At 38.0% G+C, this 26,225-nt stretch overlaps 2 protein-coding genes across 4 annotated transcripts in view; both read right to left on the reverse strand.

The window, feature by feature from the left end:
* The window catches only part of col27a1b (collagen, type XXVII, alpha 1b), an 81,667-nt gene extending 78,173 nt beyond the window's left edge, over positions 1-3,494 (reverse strand). For all 3 annotated transcript variants that reach the window (XM_028033936.1, XM_028033935.1, XM_028033937.1), the window contains exons 1-2: positions 3,029-3,494; positions 1,057-1,121 (exon numbers count right to left, since the gene is read on the reverse strand). In XM_028033936.1, the coding sequence (XP_027889737.1) occupies positions 1,057-1,121; positions 3,029-3,081 (118 nt within the window). In that variant the 5' untranslated portion in view covers positions 3,082-3,494. The remainder of the gene's footprint in view (positions 1-1,056; positions 1,122-3,028) is intronic.
* A 6,928-nt stretch (positions 3,495-10,422) lies between these two features.
* Positions 10,423-24,339, reverse strand: LOC114154435 (glutamate-rich protein 3). Its single transcript, XM_028033529.1, has 8 exons — positions 24,213-24,339; positions 22,658-22,841; positions 22,355-22,452; positions 21,814-22,194; positions 20,452-20,625; positions 19,916-20,109; positions 13,631-13,854; positions 10,423-12,606 (listed from the first exon to the last, which is right to left on the reverse strand). The coding sequence occupies exons 1-8, from the start codon at positions 24,337-24,339 to the stop codon at positions 11,991-11,993; spliced, it is 1,998 nt and encodes a 665-aa protein (XP_027889330.1). The 3' UTR covers positions 10,423-11,990.
* Between the last annotated feature and the right edge of the window lie 1,886 nt (positions 24,340-26,225).

Genomic DNA, 26,225 nt, shown 5'->3' on the forward strand with positions numbered 1-26,225 from the left:
GAGTGACTAGCAATTTATCTGACTATATGAATTATAAAGTAGCAACGTTCAGCCCCTCCCCTATCTATTGCTGTGCACTGCTGAGTCAGATGGTTGATACAGTGTTCCTTTACTCCCCCCCCCCCCCACACACACACAAGACAAACCGTTGGAAATATAATAATTTCAAATAATTTCAGCATGTGCTTATTTTATGTATGTTGCAATAAGCATGTTTACTTGTAGCTTTGACGACATCTACACATAACATAAAAAACCTAATAATCAATAAATTACATTGTTTTGCTGCAGTATGAACTTTTGTTGCTATGCTATTTTAAAGAAGAGGGATTCAATCTTCTCACATGTTTTTATTTAAAACATCTGTGTAAGTAGTTACATACTGTGAAACTCTAGTATTCTACTCAAGGTTAGAATATCGCTAGAATTTCTTTCTAATCCATGTGCAAGTAAGACTTACATATTAGACATTTCTCTGCATGATTCCAGTCTATTCAGCCTTCACACATGCTACTATGTAATGTTTTCAGTCAAAAAGACAAGTACTTCTAACTCAGATTAACTTAATGCATTGAGTTTTCAAAACCCTGGATAGTTCCAAACATTTTTTACCCTGTTAATCATCTCAGCATTAAAAAGTGGAGTAATAAGGCTCTGATTTAAAGTTCTCTGATTTGAAGTTTGTTAAAAATGTGGGATGCAAAAACACAACTGCTGACATCAGAGTGCATCACATAGCAACATCAATATAGCTAATGTGGTTCGATAAGAGAGACTTTCTAAAAGAATAATGCAAGCCATTAATTGTGCTTATCACCCTGATATAATTAAAATATACAACAATTTGTATCATGTTGACCTCTTCTACACATATCCTGTTTTATTGCTGTTCCACATAAATAGTTCAAACTTTGTCTGTTCTGTATGCTAAACCTCAATCCACTGAAAGCATCCCAAATATTTAATCATTTATTTCTTACATTTCAGATATCACCAGGTAAACAGTGTATAGGAATAAAAACCTTACTTATGCATCTTTCTCCTCGGTTTTCTTACCTTGTGCTTTTGCAAACCTCACAGAACAGATGGAAACCAGTACAGTCCAAAGAATCAGAGCTCTCCTAAAAACAAGAACAGAGAAGTTTGGAAAGCTTCACCAATAGTAAAAATTCATTTTTTTAATCATCCAAGTAAGTTTTTATCTTTTGTCAAAATTGTAGCTGTAAAATTTTGTGGAAAAGTCTCAAAAAGTCTAAATTTTAGTGCTTCAGATGTTTTTCATTTAAAAGCTTGGTCAGCAGCACAGTGATATTTTAACTGTTACATTTACTGTTGTTTTTCAATTTGATATATCGGACTATAAATTAAAATATAATGCGACCTGTATTCTCAACATGACAAACTTGTCATGGAAACATGATCAGTATTAATGGAGAATTGAATGGAGATAAATACTGGACAATCCTAAGAGAAAATCACTGAGAGGCTGAAAAGAGTTGAGACTGGGGTCAAAGGTCTCTTTTCAGCAGGACACTGTCCCTAAACACACAAGCAAAGCCAATGAGTTCTTTTTCCATAATTGTCATATGGGCAGCTACCCAGGGCAGCAAGAGAGAGAGGACTGCATAAGTGACACTCACATAAATGTAAACAGCTGTGCTTTCTAACGCTTATGTGAATGAGCATTCAATATAGAGTTGATACTTTAAGCTGAGTAGGTGGTCAAAGCTTGGTGTTGAAAATTGTTCTAAAATGTTGAAGATCTGGACCCAAATGCAGGAAGGAGGCAGACGGGTGAAAATAAAGTTTTACTTACAAAAGGACCCACATATCTAAAAATGTCAGGACACCAGTTCTCAACGATGAGACATGCATAAATTACCACATACACACACTTGAAGATGTATGCAAATTCATGCCACGCTTTTCAGATTTATTGTTTTTCTTCAATTGGGAATTCCGTGGATTATTTGTTTTTACTTCACAAATTGGCACCACTTAGCATTGGTCAACATAAAAACACAATCTATTACAATACTTAACATATTGTTTCACAAGTGTGAATATAGTGAAAACTAATTTAGATCAGCAAATCCCAATAAACATTCTCCCTTTAATCAGTTAGCCACATCTTTACAGTGCATGGTTTGGGCTTTGTTTTCCCATTAGAGATTTTCTATTGAGTAAACTACATATTGATATTAATCCAACTAGACTGTAGAGTATGAAAATCTAAACTATTGTCTGGATCATGTTGGATTTTTTTGAAACACACTGATTAAAGGTCTAATTTAGTGGTTTTGTACTGTGTTTGTTGAATGTGGAAGCTGTGGCAGGGAATCTTTAACATTTGTAGCCTTGCAGAGTCAGAACAATGTTTCTTCTCACCGGTTAACGAACCCGTTTAATAAACTTTACTTGTTAAACTAAACATAAATTAGCAGCAGAAACAGAGTGTGACCAAAACCTTTTTTTTTTTTTTTTTTACAAACACTTTAGAATGATGCAACATTTTGGCCTTATTAAAAAAACCTAATAATTCCCCCTCCCTCCGGGACAGCCGGTCGGCCATCTGAGTGAGACGCACAGCGGGGATGAGAGGGAAAAGAGGAAGGAGGAGATGATTACTGTCTCCGCCTCACGCACACCTCCCACAAATCAGTCCCAGATCGTTTGGCAATTCATTCTGAAACAAGTTGAGGAGCAGTTCAGCCGAACAGCTCAGACTTTCACTGAACTGTGCAGAAAGAACAGGCGGGATTGTTTCCACACGTTTATCTGCAACTTATTAAAGTATCCCGCCCGCTCCACTTCATATCTGCATAGAAATCAAAACTTCTCCTGGACTCAGAAAGTACTTTAGCGAGCTTTTACAACGTTACACGCACATTACAAACATCATCCCCCCTCTAAACGCTCGTTAGTTCAGACTCGGGCATGTTTAAGAAGACATTTTAGGATTTCATCTTGAACCTTTTCAACCATGAAATGTATTAAAGGAAAGCGCTGATTTAGTCTATCGACTCACCCCCCGACTCCAGTGGCTTTGAGTTTGGAGTTCGGGGCATTGTCCGGCTCCATAGCGGTTACTTCATTATTTCCCGGGAGATTTTATTATCCAGAGTACAGAGGAGGCAAAGTTTTTCCATCCCAGGTGTTCCTTGGGGAGCTGTGCGCAGAGTAAAAGCGCAAAAATTAAAAATAAAATAAAGTAAGAATTAAAAATAAACAAAGCAAGAATCAAACACTGATAATGCTGCTTTATGTCATTGCCGTGTCCTTATTTTCTCTGCAGTCTCCAAGAAGATGACTACTGCATAAAAAAAAAAAAGAAAAGACGCTCCACCTGTGCGCTCTTCTATTTAGTTTCCCGCCTCTTCTCCATGCGTTTTGTAATATATCAACAACAGCAAGAATAAAAAAAAATGCTGTGCAGCTTTCCTGGCGATACAGGATGACGCGCAAGGATGAGTGTGTATGTGTGTGACGACTTTCCAAAATGAAAGTTTATTGTGGACTCAGGGAAATCTTGAGAACCGGGAGTGAGGGGGAGGATGGGGGAGGGGGCGCCTCCCTCTGTCGCCCTCAGCTGACATCCAGGGAAACACGTTTTGGAGCTGCAGCTGAAGGTGTGTCTTCGCAGCAGGCTGGACCCTCTCAGGCTGCACGTGCTCAGCTGTGATAAAATGTTCTTCCTTACTACGTGAATGTTACGTTTAAAACGTGCACAGGGCCGCAGCAAGCATTCCAGAGACCCATGCAAAAGCCCCCACAGTGCCCACCCACCACTGAAATTATTATTTTTTTCACTTTTTTTTTAGAGTTAGTAGTAGTTACAGCATTGGAGTGATTTAGAGGTGAAATCCTCAATTACCAGCCCCCTCACAGCACTGCTAGGATAATGGATAGATCATTTCCCATTGAACCAAGATGCTTGTTTCTGACAGAAAATAAGACATGAATTCTCAAAAAAATATAACAATGAAGCAAGGAGTATCAATTTTGGACAAAATATGTGATTTTTATCTATACTTTTAAAACATCCTGTCATTTATCTGCATTTTGTTTTTACTGAGATTATCTTTGGCTGATATTAAAAAACGTAAGTGTAGCAAAAAAGTGTGTCTCTGTAAGGGGATAAATACCATTTTCATGGCTCTGTATTTAAACCCACTTGCTCTTTGGCTTTAAACACATCACATTTGGTGACAACTCACCAAACTAAATGATGTTGCGGCGAGATACTTGGAAAGTTATTTGACCTCCAAACAATTAGCCTGTTTGCACTTCATACCTACTCTGTCTGTGTTAGGTCTAATTAAGCAAAAGCAAACATGACACTAACCTGACAATAGAATTTAACAATTACTTAATTGCAATAAACGTTTAGTAAAATGCCTACTTTTGACAACCTCCCTCCACCTGACACCTGTATTCACATCCATTCTCATTGTACATAGAGGAATTTATGGTGCACAGGTTCTGGTGTGTGTCTAAGTGAAATTCCTCTGCCAAAGAAAGTCCTCATTGACCCACCTTCAACAAACACGCTGTGACAGTGTCCAGGAGAGAACCAACAGAGCCCTGATTCAGCTGCCTGCAACTGGATCCCTCCTCCTCACACAGAGCCCAGTTCATCGTCTCGTGGTCAGGAAGTAAGGGAGCTCACCACCTTGAAAGATCACTTCCCATCTACCTGTCTGAGCAACATCAGATGTCAGCTTTTGTTACCACAAATTTAACTTCACAGACAGGAAAGGCAATGTCCTCAGAGCGAGCGGAGGAGCCGAGATGAAGATCTCCAATCTGGAGAGTAAGGTTTCACGAGGTTGGTGTATCAGATTGGGACCTGAGACTGGCACAATTTCTCAGCGGAGACACTCTTGATTTTTCAAAAAGTTGGGCAACAAGAACAAGTAGTCTGTTTTTAAATCACATATTTGCCTATTTTGTCTAGTTTCTCATTTGAACTTTTTATTTAAAAAACTTTGCATGTTAATTACAGCTGCATAGTTTAGGCAAATAAACCATGAATTGGTTTTATGAATTTGAAATGTTTTACTGTGTTCTGCAGTTTATCCTTAAAAGTAACTGCTGTGAAGCACCACTAATTTCTCCTATTTATTGTTTCAAGTTTCAGTATCAGTTTCAGGACCTCTAATGGAATTAAGACACAAACATGCTCCATCAAGCGATTTGTCCCCATAATAGCAACTCATTGAGCTCTACTGTTTAACCTGGATTTGTACGTTCCAAATAGAAGTAATCAAAGAAAGATCTAAGAAATACTAGCAGCTAGAGACAATTCTTTTTAGACTCGGATTTGAAAGCTGAATAAGTTCTGTTACACTAAACCCAAGGACAGGTGATAGCAGATGTTGGAGGGCATAAAAGAGTTTTTATTGAGCTGTAGCACTTAATTTGCAGTTTTAAAATAAAGCACATGATGGTTTCCGTTCTGTCCTTTCCATTCAAATCATACAAGGTAATTTTCTTATCGTCTTATTTCTTACAGTGTTACCATAAAAATGGCATTTACTATTCATCCCTTTTCATTTTTTAGTAAAGTTTATTCATATTGAAAACAAAAAGCAAATATGTAACCATGGGGAACCAAAATAACTCATTAATATTCTACTAAAGTGGAGGAGAGGTCAAGCAATGAAGGATCTTATGTATAATAAAACACCTTCATTTAAAGTTATGTTTTCACAGCTTGATAATTACAGACATTATGGTCACTCCTGGGTCCAAACAAGACCAAGAAAATGATAATTACACATATGAAGATATGATTTCAACACAGACTTATAAAGTTACAGTATATTTTTAAAGCATTTTAATGGTTATGATACACTATTATGATAAAACAGTGGAAGGAATGTAGATATAAAATGCTTTGACCACTTTGCTGTCCTACAATCTTCACTCATCATCCCAGTTGAGACTTTTTGACCTGTTGACCTGGTGTTCTGTTTACTTCAAGGTTGCTGTGATGGAAATCCAGAAAGACACGGACTAGGAACCTTTAAAGGGTTCCTGCAGCTTAAGCTTTACTGTCAACAACCAAAACCATCAGTGCAGTTGTCACTCTTTCAGAATTCCCAAGAGCTCAACTCCAAGACCTTTTATTTCTGCTGAAAATAAAAAGGGGTTTTTACATTTTACTGAGGCATTTCTCAATAATATCATTTAGTGAGAGTAATTTCAAACAATTAACTCTCGAGTTAATTGTTTGAAATTAACTCAAGAGTTGTATCAGTTTGAACAAAATGTATAAAGATACAGACTACTGCTTAAAAGTTACTTAGCTAAACTTTTTCATGTAATAATTTTCTAGAGACAGGCATTGTTTTTGTTTATGTACAGAACCATGCTGGTGGTCCAGAATAGAAAACATTTTTAGAGCTAATGCAGTGTTGACCAATGGAGGGCTAGATTTTAAACAAGTATTTTATAAATAAATTATTATTTTTCTTCCCTGCCAGCTGTTCAGAGTTTTTCTGCAATCCAGTGTCAAAATCATCTGCGTAAAATATCCATATAATTCTATTTCATTCACTGAATGACTGACATGTTATTATATATAGATTTATGTTAATTAGATAAAGCAAAGTACTTGGTAAGATTGAAAGCCCTTGAAGTGCCTTAGTTCTATTTTTACAAGAAGTACCAAAAAATGCATTTCACACACATCCTTCCTTGCCATTTTCCAGTGATGGAAACTCTGGTTAGATAAACACAGACCTTTGTTGTTGTACTCTTGTATCCTGGGAATTTGAGTGCAGGCAACCTCTGAGGAGGCACAGCTGGATCTAATAAGATCATGCCCTGGTGCTCCATTTACTCATTCCATACATTAGAACAGGAAATTTGCCACAAGAAGTCAATCCTTAAGCAGAAAAAATTATCTGTTATCAAATTATAAAGCTAATATAATATTTATATTTTAAAATTAATACGTTTTTTGGGGGGTTTACTTTTGAGTGGCCTATATGAATGAACATTTTTGCTTTTGTTTAAAAGAAAAATTAAAACCCTATCCTTTCATAAATCAACAAAATGGTTCCCACAGTGCAAATAAAACTGGAGGAAGTAACACAAATGAAAAGATGAGCTTGGAATTGAGTTGTGTTGCCCCTTAACATCAGTAGTACTGAAAATGAGGGCGAGGGTTTATTAGGGTTAAAGACTGGACTTTGAAATTTGTTTTTCCCCTGAGAGAAAACTGGACAAAGGAAAAGGCATCTGCCAGCAGCGTCAAGAGGTCAAAGATTTTAGAAGAGATATAGAGGTGAAGCAGGTAAGAGAAGAACTGAGGAGCTGGAAGGGACATGTAGATGACCGCAGGAGTTTCCCTAAAGGCAGGTATGAGGGTGAAGGTGTTAGGAAAGTACATCAGCAGCAAAAGTCTGATCCACACTAACCCCCAGGTTGAAATACTTGGAAGATTGAGTGATAATAAAAGTAATGACCGGGAGCAGCTCAAAAACAAGAGAGAAATTAGTTTCTGAGCTAACACTTTATTGTCTTCCTTCAAATAAACAGTTTGTTTGTTGTCCTGTTTGGGCTTTTTGCCACACAGCATAGCAAATTTGATGCAATTTCACTGCTACCACCAACACTGTCATCACTACTGGCAACATATTTGAGTAAGACAACCTTACTCAAATATGCTGCAGATCTATGAATATAAGGGCTGGTCATTACCAGAGTGGAACATTTTTGTAGACAGCAAGGGAGCAAAGTCCAACTCCAATAAATTATAAAGCTACTCTGTGTTTGGGTAAATGTGTAAAAAGGCAAATTTTGGCTAACACAAGAGCAATTTTCATCTTTATACAGTGATGTAAGTTGTATTTTTACAGCCGAATGTGCAACCCCAAGTGATGAAAAAAAATCAATAAACCTGAGTTAAAAGAGGAAACAAACTGCAATTACTTGTGGACTTAGGACAAACAGCTTTTTAGCAACGGTTGCTGCTCTCTCTTACCGCAAAGTACACAAAAACAATGGTTCTTAAAGTTTTATTGAATCAATCAGAGATTAAATAGGGGTTCTGAACTCTTAAGAAGTGATAAATTCGTGTTCCTGTCAATTCGTTTAGGGGACCCAGCTGCAGCACATATTTTTCACCATGTTTATAACTCTTTTATTACCTTCTATTAGGGCTGCAACATGTTGGTATTTGTATTTCACTGTCACGGTACTATGGACATCTCATCTAAAACATTTCACACCAAATTATTGCAAGGACGACTAATAATTACTGGAGTTTGAAGACCCATGGGCTTGTTTTCAATCAGCAGGACCTGAATTCAGATTTAATGTGATATGTCCACAGGAGAGAATGAGTTGCAGGCTATGGCAAGCCCCTGATCATCTAAAAGTGTATTTATGGTTTGTGTACTTATTTTGCATCTTGAATGTAAGGCACATTCTTCTAGGAGCCAACATTTAATGCCACTAAACATATTTACGTAAATCAGTCCACTTTATTTGTGGACCGAGTTAAATATTTTTGATATATCTATGGTCATTTATTTTTTTCTGTATCCTACATAACCCTGTTAATTTAGACATCTTTTGTGTTGTGATCTCTAAATTTTATTCAGAAAACTGTATGTCACTATACAAGGACTTTATTTGATCAACAGAATGGAAAACAATGTGTGTGGACAAAAACGTCTTAATCTGTCTGAAGGCCACATAGCCTGCAGAGCTGCAGGAAGACGAGCACTGCCACAAAGTTGGACGTATTGTTGTGGTGACATTTGAGCAGAGGATCAAACTGCTGATGAATAATCCATCTTGAAAAACCAGCTCTCTCTGTCGAATGTCAAACGGCAGCGGGATCCTTTGTTTGAGGAGTAGACAGCGAAACTTTCACTTCACCAACATCAGAATGTTTTGTTCTGCAATGCAGAGAACGTGCCAGTTTACACAACAGAGAAAAGTTTAATCTTAGAAGTTAAGGAATTGGAAAAGTTATATAACCTCCTCTCTGATGTTTTTTGTGTAGTAGCAGATTGCCCCAACTTTAACGAAAACAAATTTTACTAAAGCCTGAACACATGATCCTAATTTTGAGTGGAAGAGGAGACTCCCACATTCATCTTCCGTCATGCTGTTTCACCTGCAGCTGCACTGCAGGCTTCAAATATAAGACGACATGAACTTCCTGCTCTCCTCTCCCTGTTTACCACAACAGCTCAGATGTTCTCTGCTTTACTTTGTTCATTATTGTCTTAATCTGAACTGAGTCTGCCTAATTAGCATGCAACCAAGCCTGGCAGCAGTTTGGGGCTTGTAGCGTGTCTCAAGGGTAGTTGGAAAAAAAAGATGCTGAATTAAAAACTCTTTGGATTGAGTGGATAAAACAAATGCAGAGCCAACTTTTATGACACAAAGTGTTTGACGACCTTGAAGCTACCCCCCTATTCTTTGTTTTCTGTAAATGAAAGTACACCACATGAAAAGCTGGATGCTGTGTTTATCATTCACAAACATACACTGACTTGCCCACCCTTCTGAACTAAATTATCACGGAACAGGTTTGTGTTATGAAGGACTTTAGTCTTCAATTGAGAAGGAGTGTAATTTAAAAGCTGCTGTCAAGAATACTTTCCTGTTTGAAAAAGTGTTAAAGTAGGAACTTGTCCAGATCGAAAAGCAATGGTTTCCAGACAGAGTAGTCAAGCAACTTAGTTCAAAATGACTAGAGGGAAACCCAAGGGAAATTTAGAGTTGCAGCCACTATGTAAAAAACTATCAAATATTATTTCTTACTGTATAACATAAGATGTTGTCATAAACATGGTTGTGGAATCCAATGTGTGTTTACCCCATTTTAAAGTTACCTCTATCTGCAGATTAAACTATTGCCAAGAATGATCTTACAGCAACGCCAAAAGGATTTCTGCAAACTAACTAAAGATTTTGAAGCGCACCATTATTCATCCAGAAACAGAGTTTGTATGGACATAAAAAAAAGAACCGGTTCAGCAAACAGACACTGACCTTTTAGTTGAGTGAGAATAAATTACATCACCCTGTCCAGAAAACCTAAACAAGGTCTGAACAGTGAACCATTGTTCACTTTGTTTGTTTTATTTTTGCCTTCAGTCAGAGTCAAGAAACTCAATTTCCAAGACTTTTTGTTTGGTTTTGCAGCTTGTTTCAAGCAAAGTATCAGTTTGAAAATGAACTCCTGTAAACCTGTGTATCAGCTGCAGCCTGCTCAGAAGAATCAGAAGCAGCTTTAATGGATCAGATTGTGTGCACAAACATGGAATTTACCATGTAACAGAATAAATAATTAATTCTCTTTTCAAAGATTGAAGGCATTTATTCACTAGTAACACGACAATTTCAGAAAACCAATAAACACTTTATTTTTCCACAATAAATGGACAGACAGAGCACAGAAAATTCCTTCCAGATTGAGGCTTTTGTGGTTGAAGGTCTTGTTCTTTGAAAAGTAGCTGAAAGAAGCTTGTGATGCTGCAGGATTTCTTTCAAGTACATTACCAGACAGACAATGGGATCAGTGATGTGAGGTTCAGCGGTAACAGAGACGCACAACACCTTAACAGAAGGAGTCTTTGAATTACAGGGCAGGTCCTGTTTACCAGCCTATTCTCATCCAGGCTGAATGGTGTACCTCTTTCTTTAATTCAAATGTGAGTACAGAGACCTTAAAATAGTAAAAAATTGGAAACAATCTGTGTCTTAACAAATTTCCTAGGCTAAAAAATGTACAGTGTCTTGAATAAGTATTTGGTTAAATACAACGGGCAGTTTTCAAATGATGATTGTGAAGAACAGAATATTGGTCTAAACCCAGCTACTTGAAGCCTCCTTGCTGAGGAATTGTTGATTTGTGCATTTTAGTTTTGCTCAGGTCATTTTGGTCTGACTGTAAAATTTGTTTGATCTGAAACATTTAAGTGATTTTAAAAAAAGCTGAAAGAACAAACTGTTAAGGAGGCAAAAACATTTTCATGGCACCTTGTAACATCCCAAACAGAAACTCAGTCTAAAACAGCAAAGCATGGATGTGATCTTCAGAAACATCAGTCTCATTTATCTGTCATCCTTCTGGAGGCATCTTTTTCAGAGTTCCACAAAAAAGAATTTGCTAAGACTGCAGATGAAATATGGACGGGTTGGTTTCGGCAGATTCACCGATGGCAGCCCTGAGAGGACGAGATAATTACCACCCTGACAAGCTATGATCACAGGTACAGTTATTCTCAGAATGTCTGTGATGTTAGAACAATGAGATGATGGCCTTAAGATTCACATAAATTCTCGCCAGTTTTGTCTTTTTTTTTCTCCGTCGCACTCTGAATAGAAGCTCTGTCTAGCACGTGAAAAGACAAGGAGGACTAAATGAGGGTTGGTGATATGTCACGGCTTTGCCGTCTGTACCAATCTTCTGATTTGGAGGAGTGAAGATCGGCATGTGTTGACGACTGCTGTAAAGTTCTGAGGTGGAAATGCTGCGGGTAAGTCATCCACTTGTAAATACTGTGGGTGGAATGATTCATAGCGGTTTCTTTTTGGTGAAGAGGAAGCAAATTATTCAATAAAACGACAGAGAGATCGGTGAGCCCCGCGATGAAGTTGGTTTTAGAAGAGGTGGGTGTTGAGTCGCAGGGGGCATGCTGCTGGGAAGGTGAAGGTGCAGATGTAACCTTGCTGCACAAAAGAAAGGTTTAGTTCACTGAAACGTCTTTGAAAATGCCTCCACACCGCAGCGCGGCTCAAAAGCAAACAGACCTCCTACACTACCTGCCTGCACCAAACCGAGAGGCAGCATTTCTTCACAGGGCCACCCACTTGTAGGAAGGAAGAGACATTTGTGTGAGTGTATGTGTTTGATGATAAAACAAATCAAATGAGTCAGTTTGTTCATCTGTCATCAAACAGTGAACACCAGGGATCAAGGCTGTTTAATTTGCACAACTTGTTGGGGTTTTTCAACCTTACTCAGTCATTCTTGCAGGTTTTATTTGCTCCTGTATTCTGCTCATCAATCCTTCACTTATGGTGTTCTCATCAAGGCTAAGATATGTCAGGGATACCTGAGTCCTGCAGAGCAGCGCCCCCATGATGTCATTTCCTCCCACATCGCTGATGCCGTTCCTGTCGAGGTCCACCTGCTGCAGACTCGTGTTCTCTTTCAACATGTCTGCCAGCAGCCTGACTCCGGGGTCCCCCAGATTGTTCTCATCTAAGATGATCTGAGTCAGAGAGTTGTTGCCTTTCAGGCTGTCGAAAAGTTCCTTCCACGCAGACAGATCAGCGCTATCTGTTTGTGCCAGCCCCAGGTACTGCAGCTGTGAGTGGGATCTTATGTATGATGCTAAAACCTTGACCCCATCGCTGCCGAGGCCATTTCCACCGATATCCAGTTCCAGAAGCGTAAAAGCCCTAAAAGAGCTCCAGCCGGTGGGGAGCTGCAGCAGCGCATTTTGCTCTAATGGGAAAGGCAGCATCTGGTAGATGGCTGCGGCAGCTGCTGCAGTTTGATCCTGCAGCTCCGCTACGCCACTCAAGAGGGTCAGCACTCCGTGGTCGCGCAGTTTGTTCCCAAACAAGCTGCAAAAATAAAGAAGAAGCAATGTAGGAGTAGATGCAGAAAAATGTATAATCCATATATTTACCTATTTCCAAATTTTGTTATAAATATTAATACAATTGCAGTAAACTTCAAATATTTCAGTAGTTAATCATTTCTTTTTTGTTTTACTTTAACTTTTTTTAATCAAAAGTAGTTTTGATAATTATTTTAGGTTATATGTTGTAACATTTACTTTGAGCATGGATGTTTTGCTTTTAACTCAGTTTTAGACCCAATAGTTTTCATACAAAATGTTTTGTGACTGTTTAGTCTGTCCTCTCTGGCATGTAGATATGAAAAGAGTGAAGAACTCCAGGGACTAGTTGTGTCAACAAATTAGCTCATATCCAAGTTTAAATAGGACGTTTAGTCACGTTGTTGCCATCAGTGTCACAAAGACGCTGAAAGACCAAAGCAGTGTCAGCTGACAACTTGAGGATAGCTCACTCTGGTCCTGCATCAAGATTTTTCCATTTCTTTCTTAAAGATGCAACATTCAGATTTTGTCTGCCTACTGTAGATAGTTGTGGGTATTAGGAACAGACATCCAAAGTCTAAAGCAGCCAAAGACCAAAGAAAAAGTGTAAAAATATGGAGCTCATAATAATAAAAAAAAGATATCTGGTCTCTGGGAAGCAAAGTATGTATAACTAAAGAGTGGTTTAATGTAAATGACAATAATGACAGCACGTTTTGTTGAGACAGTATAAAATCACATACAGCTGTAACAAGACTGTTTATTGCGGAAAAAGGACATAACTCAGAAAGTTATAGAGGTGAGTTTATAGAGCTGGAGAATCTCTTTGCTCATACAAAAAATACAAAGTTTGCCAGTAGAAATCTTTGCCCTGTCTCTTTAATTTATATAATTGTCTTCTTTTGTCAGGGTAAGCTATTTTAAATAGTCTCATGACTCCATGACACGTTGTGATTTTTAGATAATCTACTTCTTCGCCAGATTTTTATCTGATATAATACGATTGGGTGGAACCATGGTCTTACTGTAAGCGTTGGACCTGCGGCTTTACTCTCAGGACGTCCAGCAGGATGTGAGCGCCGTAGGGGCCGATGAGGTTCAGGTTGAGATTGAGCAACGTGACTTCAGACGCACTGTTCTTCAGAACCCCCGCGAGACTGAATAAAAGGTCATCTGTCAGTTCGGTGTTCCTCAGAACCAGCTGCTCAACCTCATCAGATGTGCTCAACACCGTCATCATGGCATCAAGCTGTGTTCACAACACAAGAAAAAAGGTATTACATTATTAAGGCAAGATGTTGTGTTCTAAAGGAATTTAGCTTTTTGGTAAGATAACGGCACACTGCAAAAGCATAAAATCTTTTCAAATATATTTGGTTTAGTCCATCCATCCATTTTCTAACACCCTTGTCCCCAGTGGGGTCGGGAGGAGTGCTGGTGCTCCAGTGAACGTTTCGGGCGAGAGGCTGGGTACACCCTGGACAGGTTGTCATTCTGTCGCAGGGCATTTTTGGTTTAGTTTTTAGTGGAAATATATTAAGACACATGAAATAAGACAGAACTACATACATTACAAGTAACTTTTCAGCAGGAAATATAAGTTTGTATATTATTATTTCAAGTGTACTAAGATATTTGCACAAGAAACTAGACTGAAGATTTTGTTTTTGCAGTGTAGACAACTTGTTTAGCTTCACAAGTTGAAAAATATCAGAAAGTCAAACAAGACGAAAGTCTATCAAGAAGTTTCCCACAGAACCTTTGACATATTTCATAGATAAAGCAAGAGTTGTGTAGTCAGGGCACTAAAGGTTCCACATAATATACACTTTTTGCCTATTTACTTATTTATGTATTTTGTTTCCTGCAGGAAATTATGTGGATTATCTTCTCCTTCGTATGGATATAAATTTGTGTAATGTGTGCAAACAAACAAAAAATAAGATATTAAATGTTTATGCAAAAGGAAGCAGCACAGCTTCAAAGCATCTTGATGCTTGTGGGATAGAGATATGAGGAAGGCAGGTGTTGGAGGCTTAAATACAGAGATGAGAAGAGGGTCCAGGGGAGACATATGGTCTGGCTGTCGGCCACGTCTGCCTGGCCACTTTGCGAGAGCAAGAGGAATTCTTCAGGCACCGCTTAAGATTTTTCATCCTGATCTATGTGACATCCTGATCTGCTCACCTCAGATAAAGTTCAAGGACCATTTGCTGCAACTGTTATATGTTGCAGCAAAAGCAGCATTTAGTGGCTGCATATGGACATTATCAATTAGAGTAGCCTGGATTTATAGAGAATTTCTGTGATTTTAAAAGTAATTCGACACTTTTGTGGAAATTGTAAGAATATTAGTTTTCAGTTTACTATTTTCTAGAATAAGGTGGAAAGGATTAAACTTAAAATGATACTAAAATGTTCAAGCAGTTCATTCATATCTATCATTGTATATGTTTCATTTTATACAAAATAATGTGCTGGGAATGATAACTTTTCTTTGTGGTTTATAATAAGACTGAATAAAGCATTATAAAACAAATTTGCACCGTATCTACCTCTTTAAAAAAAATTCTAATGCACTTTTGTGTCAGTTGGTCCATTTGTCCCTTCTGAATTGATGTCTGATCAAAGTATATCAGTCAAATAGTTTATGTCTGCAAGTATGCTGTCAGCATGTTTCTCTACTTCCCATGGATTTGTTTGACCTAAAGCTGGAATCTACTCCTGAAGCGAGAAGGGGATTTAACCGATACTGATTGGTTCCTGTATGCCCATAAACCCCAGCAGCACCAACGGAAACAAACTTCCAGAAAACTGCTAAACAGCTGAAACACTGAGTTTCTTTAAATCAATGCTAAAAACGTATCTGTTTAAAGTTGCTTTTGACCCATGATAACTGGAACATTGACCAACATATTTGATGTGTATTGATATTTTTAATGAGGGCACTTGGCACAATGCAATGTTTGTTACTGGTTTTACAACTGGTGACTGCATGATATGTTTATGATGTTATGATTTTTTTGACAAAACAATTAGGTAAGCAAATGAAGAAAATGTTTTTTATAGATGCTAGCGAAAAAATATTACAATCTAGTAAAATTCGGAACCATGTTCCGGCCACCGGTCCATAAGCATTCCGTCCTATAAGTATGATGTTTAAACCATCCCTGATTTACAAACTATTTTCTTATTAAAATCCTTTCACCAAGCAACTCATGCATCAACAAAGTTACGATGGTGCAAACTTTATGTTCAGCAATAAACAAACAGAACGGCACTAAACCAAAGTAATTTATTACGACCTATAAGAAACATGTTTACAAAGCTCCACATTGCAGAGGCCTGCAGTTACGCTCTGAAGACATTTGTTTATTTCTCTGAGATTTCCATCTCACAAAAACACATAACAATGTTTATAATAATTTTTCCGATTTCACTTATGTTATATTTGCTTTCTTTATTATTACCTACCACTTTTCAAAAATACTCTCGCAAACGTCTGAAAAAGCAAAGTTTTTAGTTTATTCCTGTTTTATTTTCCTTTTTTCTCATCTGAGCTCCACTCTTCAACCACTTCTTGTTGATAATGTGCCAGTTTAACATTGATGGATGCAAACAGAAACCTTGATGTAAGAAACATGAGGATACTAACTAAAGCATATTCCATGATAATGTAATAATTTTTAATTATTGAACCTTGGTGCTGTTGCACATTACAGGAACCCATATGTGATGAGAAGGTGTGCGCATTCGTCTTGATTATTAAGTCAAAGGTGCAATTAGAATAAATGAGGAAGCCTGATCAATGGGATGACCTTTAGAGGTGAGTGGCTGGCCTAATTTATCTACAGAACAGCAATCGATCACATCATCAAGACTCAACTAAACAAGATTACGAGAGGTTTTAAGAAGAGATGTTGATGCTCATCAGCAAGAGAAAACCATCTTCATAAAGACAAATCGAATCAACTCAGAAAATTCAAGACCGCTGATTATCCTCATCAGAAAGCGTCAACAAAAATCACTACAGATAAAAGTCAAAGCAGTAGTATTAAAGCAGATTTAATGAGTCTACAAGGAAAATCAAATTTAAAAAATTTTTATGTGTCAAGAAAATCCGAGCTCATCCCACTTCCCCATGCTGGAGATTTTAGTTTAACAGTAATAATAAATAAAGTTATCTTTAAAATGAATCACTCAAGTGATATCAAGGCCCAACAGTAGACTTAAGTGTCAATAAAGTTAGTTTAACAGTAATAATAAATAAAGTTATCTTTAAAATGAATCACTCAAGTGATATCAAGGCCCAACAGTAGACTTAAGTGTCAATAAAATAAATCTAGTTGTGTGTGTTGTTTTGTCTCATGCAAACTTTGCTTTAATTCTACTTTTTTCTATCTAATCATAAGAAATCATAGTCAGTCAGAGAGATTCATTAAACAGGAAAAGCAGGTTTCCTGGAAAAAGAGGAAGTTTCCAGCCTGCAGATTTATAAAAATAGCTGAGACTATTTTAAAGCATGAAAGTTTTAAAAAATTAAATCTAAACATTTTGAGTAATTTGATAAGATTCAAAGTAAAATACTTATATTAATATTGGTTTACTTGTAATAATACTTACACTTATATTTGTGAGAACACCTACAAGAAAAACAAGTAACTGTAACTTTAGTAGTAAATAATTAGAATCATGTATTATTCTTGGTTTCTTTTCAGAAAAACATCTGTAATAACTCACATTAAAATCATAAATGAATGATAGATCAGAGAAGCTGAAGAAAATAAATGTGATATAAGTTATGGTTATAAAATTATAAATGAATGCTAAATCAGAGAAGCTAAAGAAAATAAATGTGATATAAATGTGATTTTGACATTGAACTTGAAATGGTGTAAAAGGTTGTAAAACTGCAATTAAACATCACTGATATGTTGGAGGTAGATGGTAGGTGAAAGGTGACAGGAAGGGAAAAAGGGGAACTAACAGGAGAGCAGAGATGATCAGCACCTTATATGGAAACAGGAGGTTGAGCAGCCCTGAGACATTGGCACAGACATCATGACATGATGTCTCTTAAGACAGTGACGGATATGAGATCATCTGTCTAAGCAGACAGATGAACCCTATATAAGGTGGGTGCAAAAGAGGAACCGTTCGTTGGATCCTCCGGGCAGCTTCGAGCCAAGATCGAGATGGACAAAGAACTCTGCAGCTGAAGAAGAGCCGGGGCCACGGAGCCGGAGACTGTCCTGCACACATGGAGACCAACCCGTCTGGCCCACAATCTGTGGCTTCGAATCGCACTTCTCTCATCGGCTGGGTTCTGACCCCAAAGACAAAGATGAAGACAAAGACAAGGAAGAAGAACTGGTGCCTTTTTTCCTGCCAGCACCAAGTCCTGTGTGACCTCAGCATCCATGCGGAGAGGAGGCTCATCGGACCTGCGGAGATCCTGGCCTTCATCGATCAACATCTTCCTCCTGTTGCAACACCTTCTTCATCATCGTGCCAGGTCTGGGGTTCGAGGCGCCAAACTCCGTCCGTCTCTCTCTAAGGTTCCTTTTTTAGTTCTCAGTGTCAGCAGTAGGGAAAGATAGACTAGATGATTGATTTTACTTATTTGATTATTTCTGCTACTGAATTAAGCTGTACTGACCCTTGCAAAAATGCCTTACTAATAAAATATTTAGCATAAAGAAAATCTAAAAGATGTTGTGGACATTCAGTTAATGAGTCACCTTAAAGTTCTTTGATGGTTGTAAAATAGCTGTGATGTTTGATTCTGGAGAGGAAGAGGTGGAAAATGTTTTTAGGTTGCTGGTAGCCCATATTTAAAACCTCATCCTTGGGACTCGCCCGAGTCACTAAAACCTACCTGGTTCAATAACAAATGCAAGTTGCAAAATAGAGAACGAGCGACCGTTAACAGGTGTGCTCTGTGAAACTAGTTGGCTGTAGGCTGCTCAGTCTGGCTAATTCACAGGGGGAAGAAGGGTGGGACACCTGGATGTAGGCCGTCAGATAACCAGGCGAATCGTTTCTCGAAACCAGCTTAAACAGAGTTTACTTCAGTTCTGGACAGGGTAAATCCCAGCAGATTTAGGAAACTCAACGGACCCGTTAGACGGAGAGCTGGTAGCACATCTCCCCTCTCAGAAGAGGAAGTACGAGAGTGAGAGAGTAGAGACAGAAAGGAGGGGGGGGGTGTTGCGCAACAACACGTGCGGAAAAAAAACATTTTGTTATATGTCAAAGCAGATTTAGAAGAAGTGTTATTAAACAGACAAGCAAGAATCATTACTGTTTTGGAAAGAATGTACTTCATTTCAACATGACAACATAGCCTCAGATAAAGCAATAGTGTAAACCGTTGCTTTTTGTTTCTGATGTCATTTGCACATAAATATTTCCCTAATGGATGAAAACCAGATTTCCCTTCACCTGTAAAATATTTCTTGTAGGATTCTTGGATGCTGGCTTTATATCCATCAAAAACAACATTTATTATTTAGCAACATTTTTTGTGATTTATTGTTCCTATAGGATTTAGCTTCTCCTGGATTCCCAAATGAATCAAAATTTGTTTTCTTATCGTCTATGGAAAGCAATTCAAGTCAATGCTCATCAGAATATTCTATTTCCATGATTGTGTTTTATTGATGGTTCTAATGTTGTAAAATGAGAAAAACCTATGGTGGAACATTTTAATTTCGTTTATTGCACTTAAGGACTTCAGTGAAAATACTACCAAGGTTTTGTTCATATTCAGGCAAAAATATTGATAATTATTTAGAGTTCTCAAATTGTCAAGCACCACTATCACCATATTTACAGTAATAAAAACTCAAATTAAAGAAATAATGGTTAAAAGCCTGGGTTTGAACGTAAACACCAGATTATTTTAATATAATTTTTAAAGAAGGCCAGAGATAAAAGTGTCACATATATTTTATGAATATATTACACTTGATGTTGTTTTTGGGAGGTTTATTTCTTTATTCCTCACTCTTTTCTTTTCCTGGCGTTTCAATCCGTCTATGTAAACTTTAGCATTTTGATTGATTTTTTATATCAACTCTGACTTGATGTGTTGCAGCAATTATAATAAACAATACTAAAAAACTAAATGTGTTTTAGTTTGGAGTTGTAATTGCATTTCCCAATCTAAAAAAACCAATCCAAATGCTTGCATACAGTAATTCCAAAATGTAGTCATCTGGCACAGCCTGTGCTTGTAATTTTAAGGCAGCAGTGCTTCTGGCAGAAACACAGGTTCTCACCACAGCGGATTTGTGTTGGACACACACCTGTGCCTGCAGGTCTTGTTCTTGTACAGGCTCCTCTTTGGCAGCATCCTGGCCTGCAGTGTCCACCTCCTCCTCTGCTGGCTCTCCATCAGGCTGCAGTACTGTGTCACTTTCTGCACTCAGCTCCACATCGGAGTTTTGAGCTTTGGGGCATGATGACGACATCCTCTTCTGGAGCCGGCGCCTCTCTAGGACTTAAAGAGAGAATCAAACAACTAATGGGTGATAAAACCATGTGAAAGGAACACAGGACTTACATATGAGAGTCAAACTAATAATGTTCAGTTTGTGCATCCATTAAGCAATTGAGAAAGTGAAACAGTTTAGATTTATAGATGTGGGAATATGTGTGTCTGTGTAGGCAACATCTGTATAATCTCTCCCACACATCATCAATCTTCCTTCAAGCAGACGCTGCTCAGCGTGCTTCTTGCAAATTCAGTCATTTTTTCCCCCCAAATTGTATTATGTAAATGAGTTACAGCCCTCCAGTGGGACTCATTTTAATTCTGCTGTTATGCATAGTCTGTACTCACTGTTTGCCTTGAACCAGTGTTTGTTTGGGCTCTGATTCAACTCAACACTCATTTCCACACATTCTTTGTAGAAGTCCTTCAGTCTACCCCCATCGCTGGTTTTCCCATCTGATTTAAGGTCTCTCTGCTCCTTTCTGTTCTGCTTAGTCAGTCCCTCCTCATCCTGCAATGAATCTTTTAAAAAGAAATGCTCTTCTTCTTTTATTGCAAAACCATTAAAGAGAAATAACACATGCACAAATCTTGTTGGGTTGAGTTACACCTCCTGTCCAGGGGTGACACTGTAAAACTAGTCTTTGCATTTGTTACTTTAAGGCTGGACGGCTGTGATTCTTTACTGTCAGGAAGTCCACCAAATGCATTTGCATTCAAAGCTTTTGGCTGATCCAAAACCCTCCTGGAAGAGTTTTGACAATAATTTTAAAAAAAGATCATATTTCTCCTATTTTAGCTCTCTAGTAAATCCCTTAATAATCAAGATACATTAGAGATTTTCCATATTTTCCTAAGACCACTTTGCTCTCTGACTGCAGGAATTAAAACTTTACTTTTTGAACAAGTTTATAGTTCAGCAGCATCTGGAAAACCATTTTTCCAGCAAGAGATGATGAGCATTGTCTGTCCTGTGTCAAGCCACAAGTGATTCGTTCATATTGGATTGCTTCTCATCCAAAAGTATAAGCTTAATATTGGGCACATGAACAAAGAGTGGTGTCATTGCATCATATTAAATAAAAATGTAATATTTGTCTGAGGATTTTCCAGTGTGATGGAGCTCTGATCAGGTTGAAGTGGTTTACAGATGAACCACTTGAACCACATGAATTTTTGGACGTATGGTCAGAATATTTTCAACGCTAAACCCAATGAGAACATGTGGTCAATTCTTCAAAAGAACAAATTTGATCAACTTCACAAGTTCATATCAAATATATCAGACTGAATTGAACAATTTAAAAAGAAGTCCTTCGACCAAGTTGGGTCACAGGTCAAGTACAAAGTCGTAAAGTGTAAGTCAGTCATGTCCAAAATCCATAACATTTGAATTTTAAGCCCTAAACATTTAATTTTTAATGTGGACAAACAAGTAAGCTAATTATAAATTTATAATGAATAAATAAAATGCATTTTTGCCAAGACGACCGGCTAGTAACATTTAATTCTTAAAAAATCATAAAGTCAGCACTGTTACGTTCACATTTGGTTTAAGCAAATAGATTTTTATGCTTCTATAACTGATGTAAACTAAATGTTGAGGTCAAAAATACAAACACTAGTTTCACTGCCAAAATGTTTGGCTCTGACACCTTTTTTCATTCTGTTTCACAATAATGAAACCAACAGGAATGATCCAGCGCTCACCAACGGTTTTACTTGTCTTGTTTGATGGCAGCTGTTCTGTCTGCGGCTTAGTGGCTTTCCCCCTTGTTTTTGAGTGGTTGGGTTTCTGTCCTCTCTGCTCCTCAGATTGTTCAGGCACTGTTGATCTCTCTGAGCCCTTGCCGTCTTGCTCATCTTCCCCTCTGCTTTTCCCACCTGTCTTTCCTTTGCTCTCTTTCTGATCGGTTTGACCCTTGTGTTTTTTCCTCCTGAATTTTTCTTTTATCCCAGAAACAACAGCCTCTTCACTGTCAGTGGATCCTCCGCTGCGTTCCTTAACGTGTTTTCTAGTTCTCCTCACTGATATCTTCTCAGGTTTGGCTGGGATAAAAAGAGGGGATGATGGACACGACTCGATGGTGCCTTTATGGGAGACAAAATGAAAGAAAATAAGTCTTTGTGGTAGATTTTTCAGTTAGACTAGTCCTCTGAAACCCAGGAGTGGGCACAATGTCAAACAATATTGATGAATAAGCTTTGGGAAGTAATGGAAAATGCAGACACTCATTTTCAGGCTTTGTACCATTGCCAGTGTTCTGCTCGAGAGGGAGAATTAAGTTTTCCTTTGTGCCGTTGTTCAGCTGTTGGCAGGAGCTGTATTTGTTGCGGAGACTAGTGCATCTGAAAAAGATGAAAAATGTGCTTTCATCATAAGTCATATTTCCTCCCCTGTGCCACCATCATCACCACCATTACCTTTTTAAGCAGTCTTTCTCTTTTGTTCCCAAATGTCTAGTGTTATATTTGCCTACTTTGTTTTCTCTGGTACTAATTTTAAATTTCTGCCGACATGTGGCTGTACTTTCACTGTAGGATGAAACCTGACCTGTAGCAGGGGGTCCCACCAGCCAGCCAGCTCAGTCTGAAGTAGCTTTTCCTGCCCTGCTGAAAGCCGGGAGCGTAGCGGTACTCACAGCAGGAGCTGATCCGAGCCACCATGATGCCGTTGACATACAAGCTGGCGCTGAAGGGGAAACCTCTGTGCCTCTGAGACACAAACTCAAACTGCTCTGAAAAATAAAAGTGGGCAAAAAGGTTGAAAATAATATTTCAACCTTTGGTTAAAACTGAAGGTCTCCCATTTCCATCAATACAGGAGCAGCTATATTCTTTACTCTTTAGATTCAGGATATTTATTGGGTTTATTTCAATATTTCAGTAAGCATATAAGCTCTGTCACATCAGATTAAGTCAATCGAATGGCATCTAGGATTGTTAGAAATATTCAAACGTTGCTGGATTGCAGCAAATTTGTAAAATCCATTTCACTCTCATCATTTCGGACTGGTCTCTGGTTGCTCAGCATCAATGTTATTCCTGCTGCTTTCCCTGACTTCCTTCTGTTTGCTCAGTATTAAAGGGCATCTCAGTATTGTATTGCAGTATATAATCTGCTTCTTGTACGTTTTCCTCCTCTCTCTTGATTGCTAAATATGATGCCAGGACTTCTGTTTGACAGCTTAGCATGCGTCCAGTGTGCATTTTCTCTGCAGTCTGAAAAACTCACAGTTTCTTTCAGTCCCCCAGCATTAACCTATTTATTGCAATTTTTATGTCTTCTTAACAAATGTGAACCTTACTACCCAGTAAGGAAACACATGCCGATTTCTATGTGCAAGAAACCTGGACACAGCGCTTTTTATTGAGTTGTTGTGAAAATTATGGATTACTCAACAGGTGCTGCAGCTTCAGATACTCTTACAACCAGATTGCAGTGATGTACCTCCACAAACATTTAGTGAAAGCTCAAAACACTCAAAGAACTCTCACAGTCCCTCCCGCTTAATGGAGAGTGGATTACGATCTTTATGCTCCCAGAACCCGTTTCTGAGGCCCTGCAGAGATCATCGTCCACACTCTGCTGGATTTTAATCTTGTGGTCCGGTCTTAGTCTGGTGTTAAGGGAACTTAAACCCAAATCATGTGGACACAATCGAAGACACTAAATCTACACCGGCATCTTTATGTCTTGTTTAGTAAAGTAGACTTTGATGGAAACACCTGAGTTTGGTAAAATGGGAAACAATTGAGTGAAAGTTACCAACGTTAGTGGAAAAACCCAAAAGTAACAGCAAATTTAAAAAGAGTATCTAAATAGCTGTAAGTTCCATAAGCTGTAAAAAGTTTCATAGCAAATAACTGATGAGTAATTTGAAAGGCAGCATGTTAGAATGAAGGAAATAAAAAAATAAAGCAGGATCGTACAAATGATACAGAGAAGTAATGATCTTCCTAAGCAAACAAATACTAGTCAAACCTTAGCAGTTATTTAGGGAAAATCTGGACTTGTAACATATTACATTAGCTTTTGAATCTGTTTCATCTTAAACAATTAACAACAGCTTCAATTTATCCAAAATTATAAGAGATTTGTATATTACCTCCTGCACTAACAAGGCCCTTAAAGACACAGAGGTTTTCTCCTCCATTGACTTGCTGAAGCACCTTCAGTTCATCCTTGGTGGACTTTGAGAGTGACCGTCGCTGACTTGGTCCTAAGTAGGTCATAGTCACTGTCACATTGGACTTCTTTGCCTCCTTTTGGGCCTTTAGGTTACTCTGCTATAAAGAAAGACAAGTCATACATACTGGCATTTGTGCTATAAGTGAAGATGTTATTCTCAAAGTTGATGTGTTAAAAGCAGAAAAAAATGAGCTAAAGAAGTCTATGCTTTGACAGGTGGGCTGTATCAGCTCCAAAAGATCACCAATGCATCATTAGGCATTAGGTCATGATCACTGTTTGATTGTGGAGTCCACTGAAATACAGTTACCTCAGTCTGAGCTGTAGCAGTCTAAAATGTTGATACACAGCAGGATGGAGCCATGCTTTCATGTTATCGGCATCAAAATCTGACCTAGCAATCAGATTATTACTACTAAACCGAAGAATCATCGGACCAGGCTACATTTTTTTTAAAACCTGTCACCAAAGAAATAGCTATGTGTGTAAATCACAACAGATCAGCAGTTTCTGATAAACAAAGTTTAGCCCATCTGGAATTGAAAGATACATAAATCATCTAATTTACTGTATGATCAATGGAAGAGATACACCAAATAAAGTGACTGGTTAGTACATAACAGTATATATAAATCTTTTTCAGCATGAATCTGATAAACAGTCACTTCACCTGTTTCTCTGTGTGAACTCTTGTTCTCTGTGAAGTAACTGATGAGAAGGATCCTCTCCTTTTGTCATACAGATAAGGGCAGGACTGACTGAGAGCTCTGCTGAGTGAGTTCAGGCTTGGAGCTTTTTTTGAGATGGCTGGAAGATAAAGGTCACCTCTTGCCAACTTTCTGGTATCAGCTGTGGGATCATTCAGCTAAATCCAGCATACACAAACAAATAAAAAGAGCTTTTTAAAAAGTTTGCAAAGGTCTGATGACTATCACCTTGACTGTGCACAGAACCATTAAAGTTTCTGAATAAGAAATCTTTCAGCATTGTCAAACCTCTCTTCATGTCTCTATATCTGTTTCATGTTAACTGGATTCTTCAATTATGTTTTGGCTCAATATTTGAGAAAAAATGCATTTTATTTTAGCTAACCAGCCTTTACAGCTGTTTGTTCATTTCTTTATAACCATATGGGCGTCCTGTACTCTGGCGCCTCTCAAAGGTAATGGGTAGTACTGCAGAAATTATAATAAAACGAAGAAGGGCATTACTTTTATTTTTAAATACAACCTAAATCGATATTGCCTTTAAAAACACAAAAAGCATTTGAATGGAAGCAATGAAAAGGAAAATGAAAGTAAAACACAGTGGTATTTTGATCATGGGACAACATTTTTCTCTTTTTCCTCAGACTATATTCATTGAATGATAAAACATTACATTATTAGTCAGGGTCATTAAAGTGTTGCAAAAAATAAAACACTGATGTAGCTCTAGACTTTTGCATAACGCATTGCTTGGAATGCATGTTGTTTCTCCTTTATAACTCAGTTTTAAGCTTGAAAAGAAAATATAACGTTCTGTGTAAAAATGTCTACAACTTATAACTTACCGTACTTATAACTGCCGAGTGTTACTTACCTTGTAGATTTCCACAGTATCAGGGTTCTCGAGCAGGAGCAGTTTGCTCTTTGCCCTGATCAGACTTGCAATGGAGTGAATCATTTTAGCATCTCTTGGCTTTCCTGGGATCTGCACATACAAATTAAACAATCACACACACACGCCCACACACAGTGGAGGATAAATTGAAACATCTTCCTAAATATGATGATGAAATGTACAGAGACATGCTAATGAAGACTCACAGGAGTGTCTCTATCTCTTCCAGGAACTTCCCTGTAATACGGATCCTGAAGAAGAGACTGGCTGTTCCTCCGAGTTCTTCTCATTGACTTCTTCTGATTTGTCTCCATCACAAACTGAGTCT

Source organism: Xiphophorus couchianus, chromosome 12, assembly GCF_001444195.1.
Source record: "Xiphophorus couchianus chromosome 12, X_couchianus-1.0, whole genome shotgun sequence".
Classification (NCBI taxonomy): domain Eukaryota; kingdom Metazoa; phylum Chordata; class Actinopteri; order Cyprinodontiformes; family Poeciliidae; genus Xiphophorus; species Xiphophorus couchianus.

Excerpts from the sequence above, each read along its gene's own strand:
- LOC114154435 (XM_028033529.1), bottom strand. The coding sequence starts at position 24,339 with ATGACCTACTTAGGACCAAGTCAGCGACGGTCACTCTCAAAGTCCACC. Across the intron at positions 13,855-19,915 it reads AACAAGACCTGCAGGCACAG|CTTGATGCCATGATGACGGT; the intron begins GTGTGTGTCCAA and ends TTGTGAACACAG. Across the intron at positions 12,607-13,630 it reads CCGCAGGTCCAACGCTTACA|CTTGTTTGGGAACAAACTGC; the intron begins GTAAGACCATGG and ends TTATTTTTGCAG.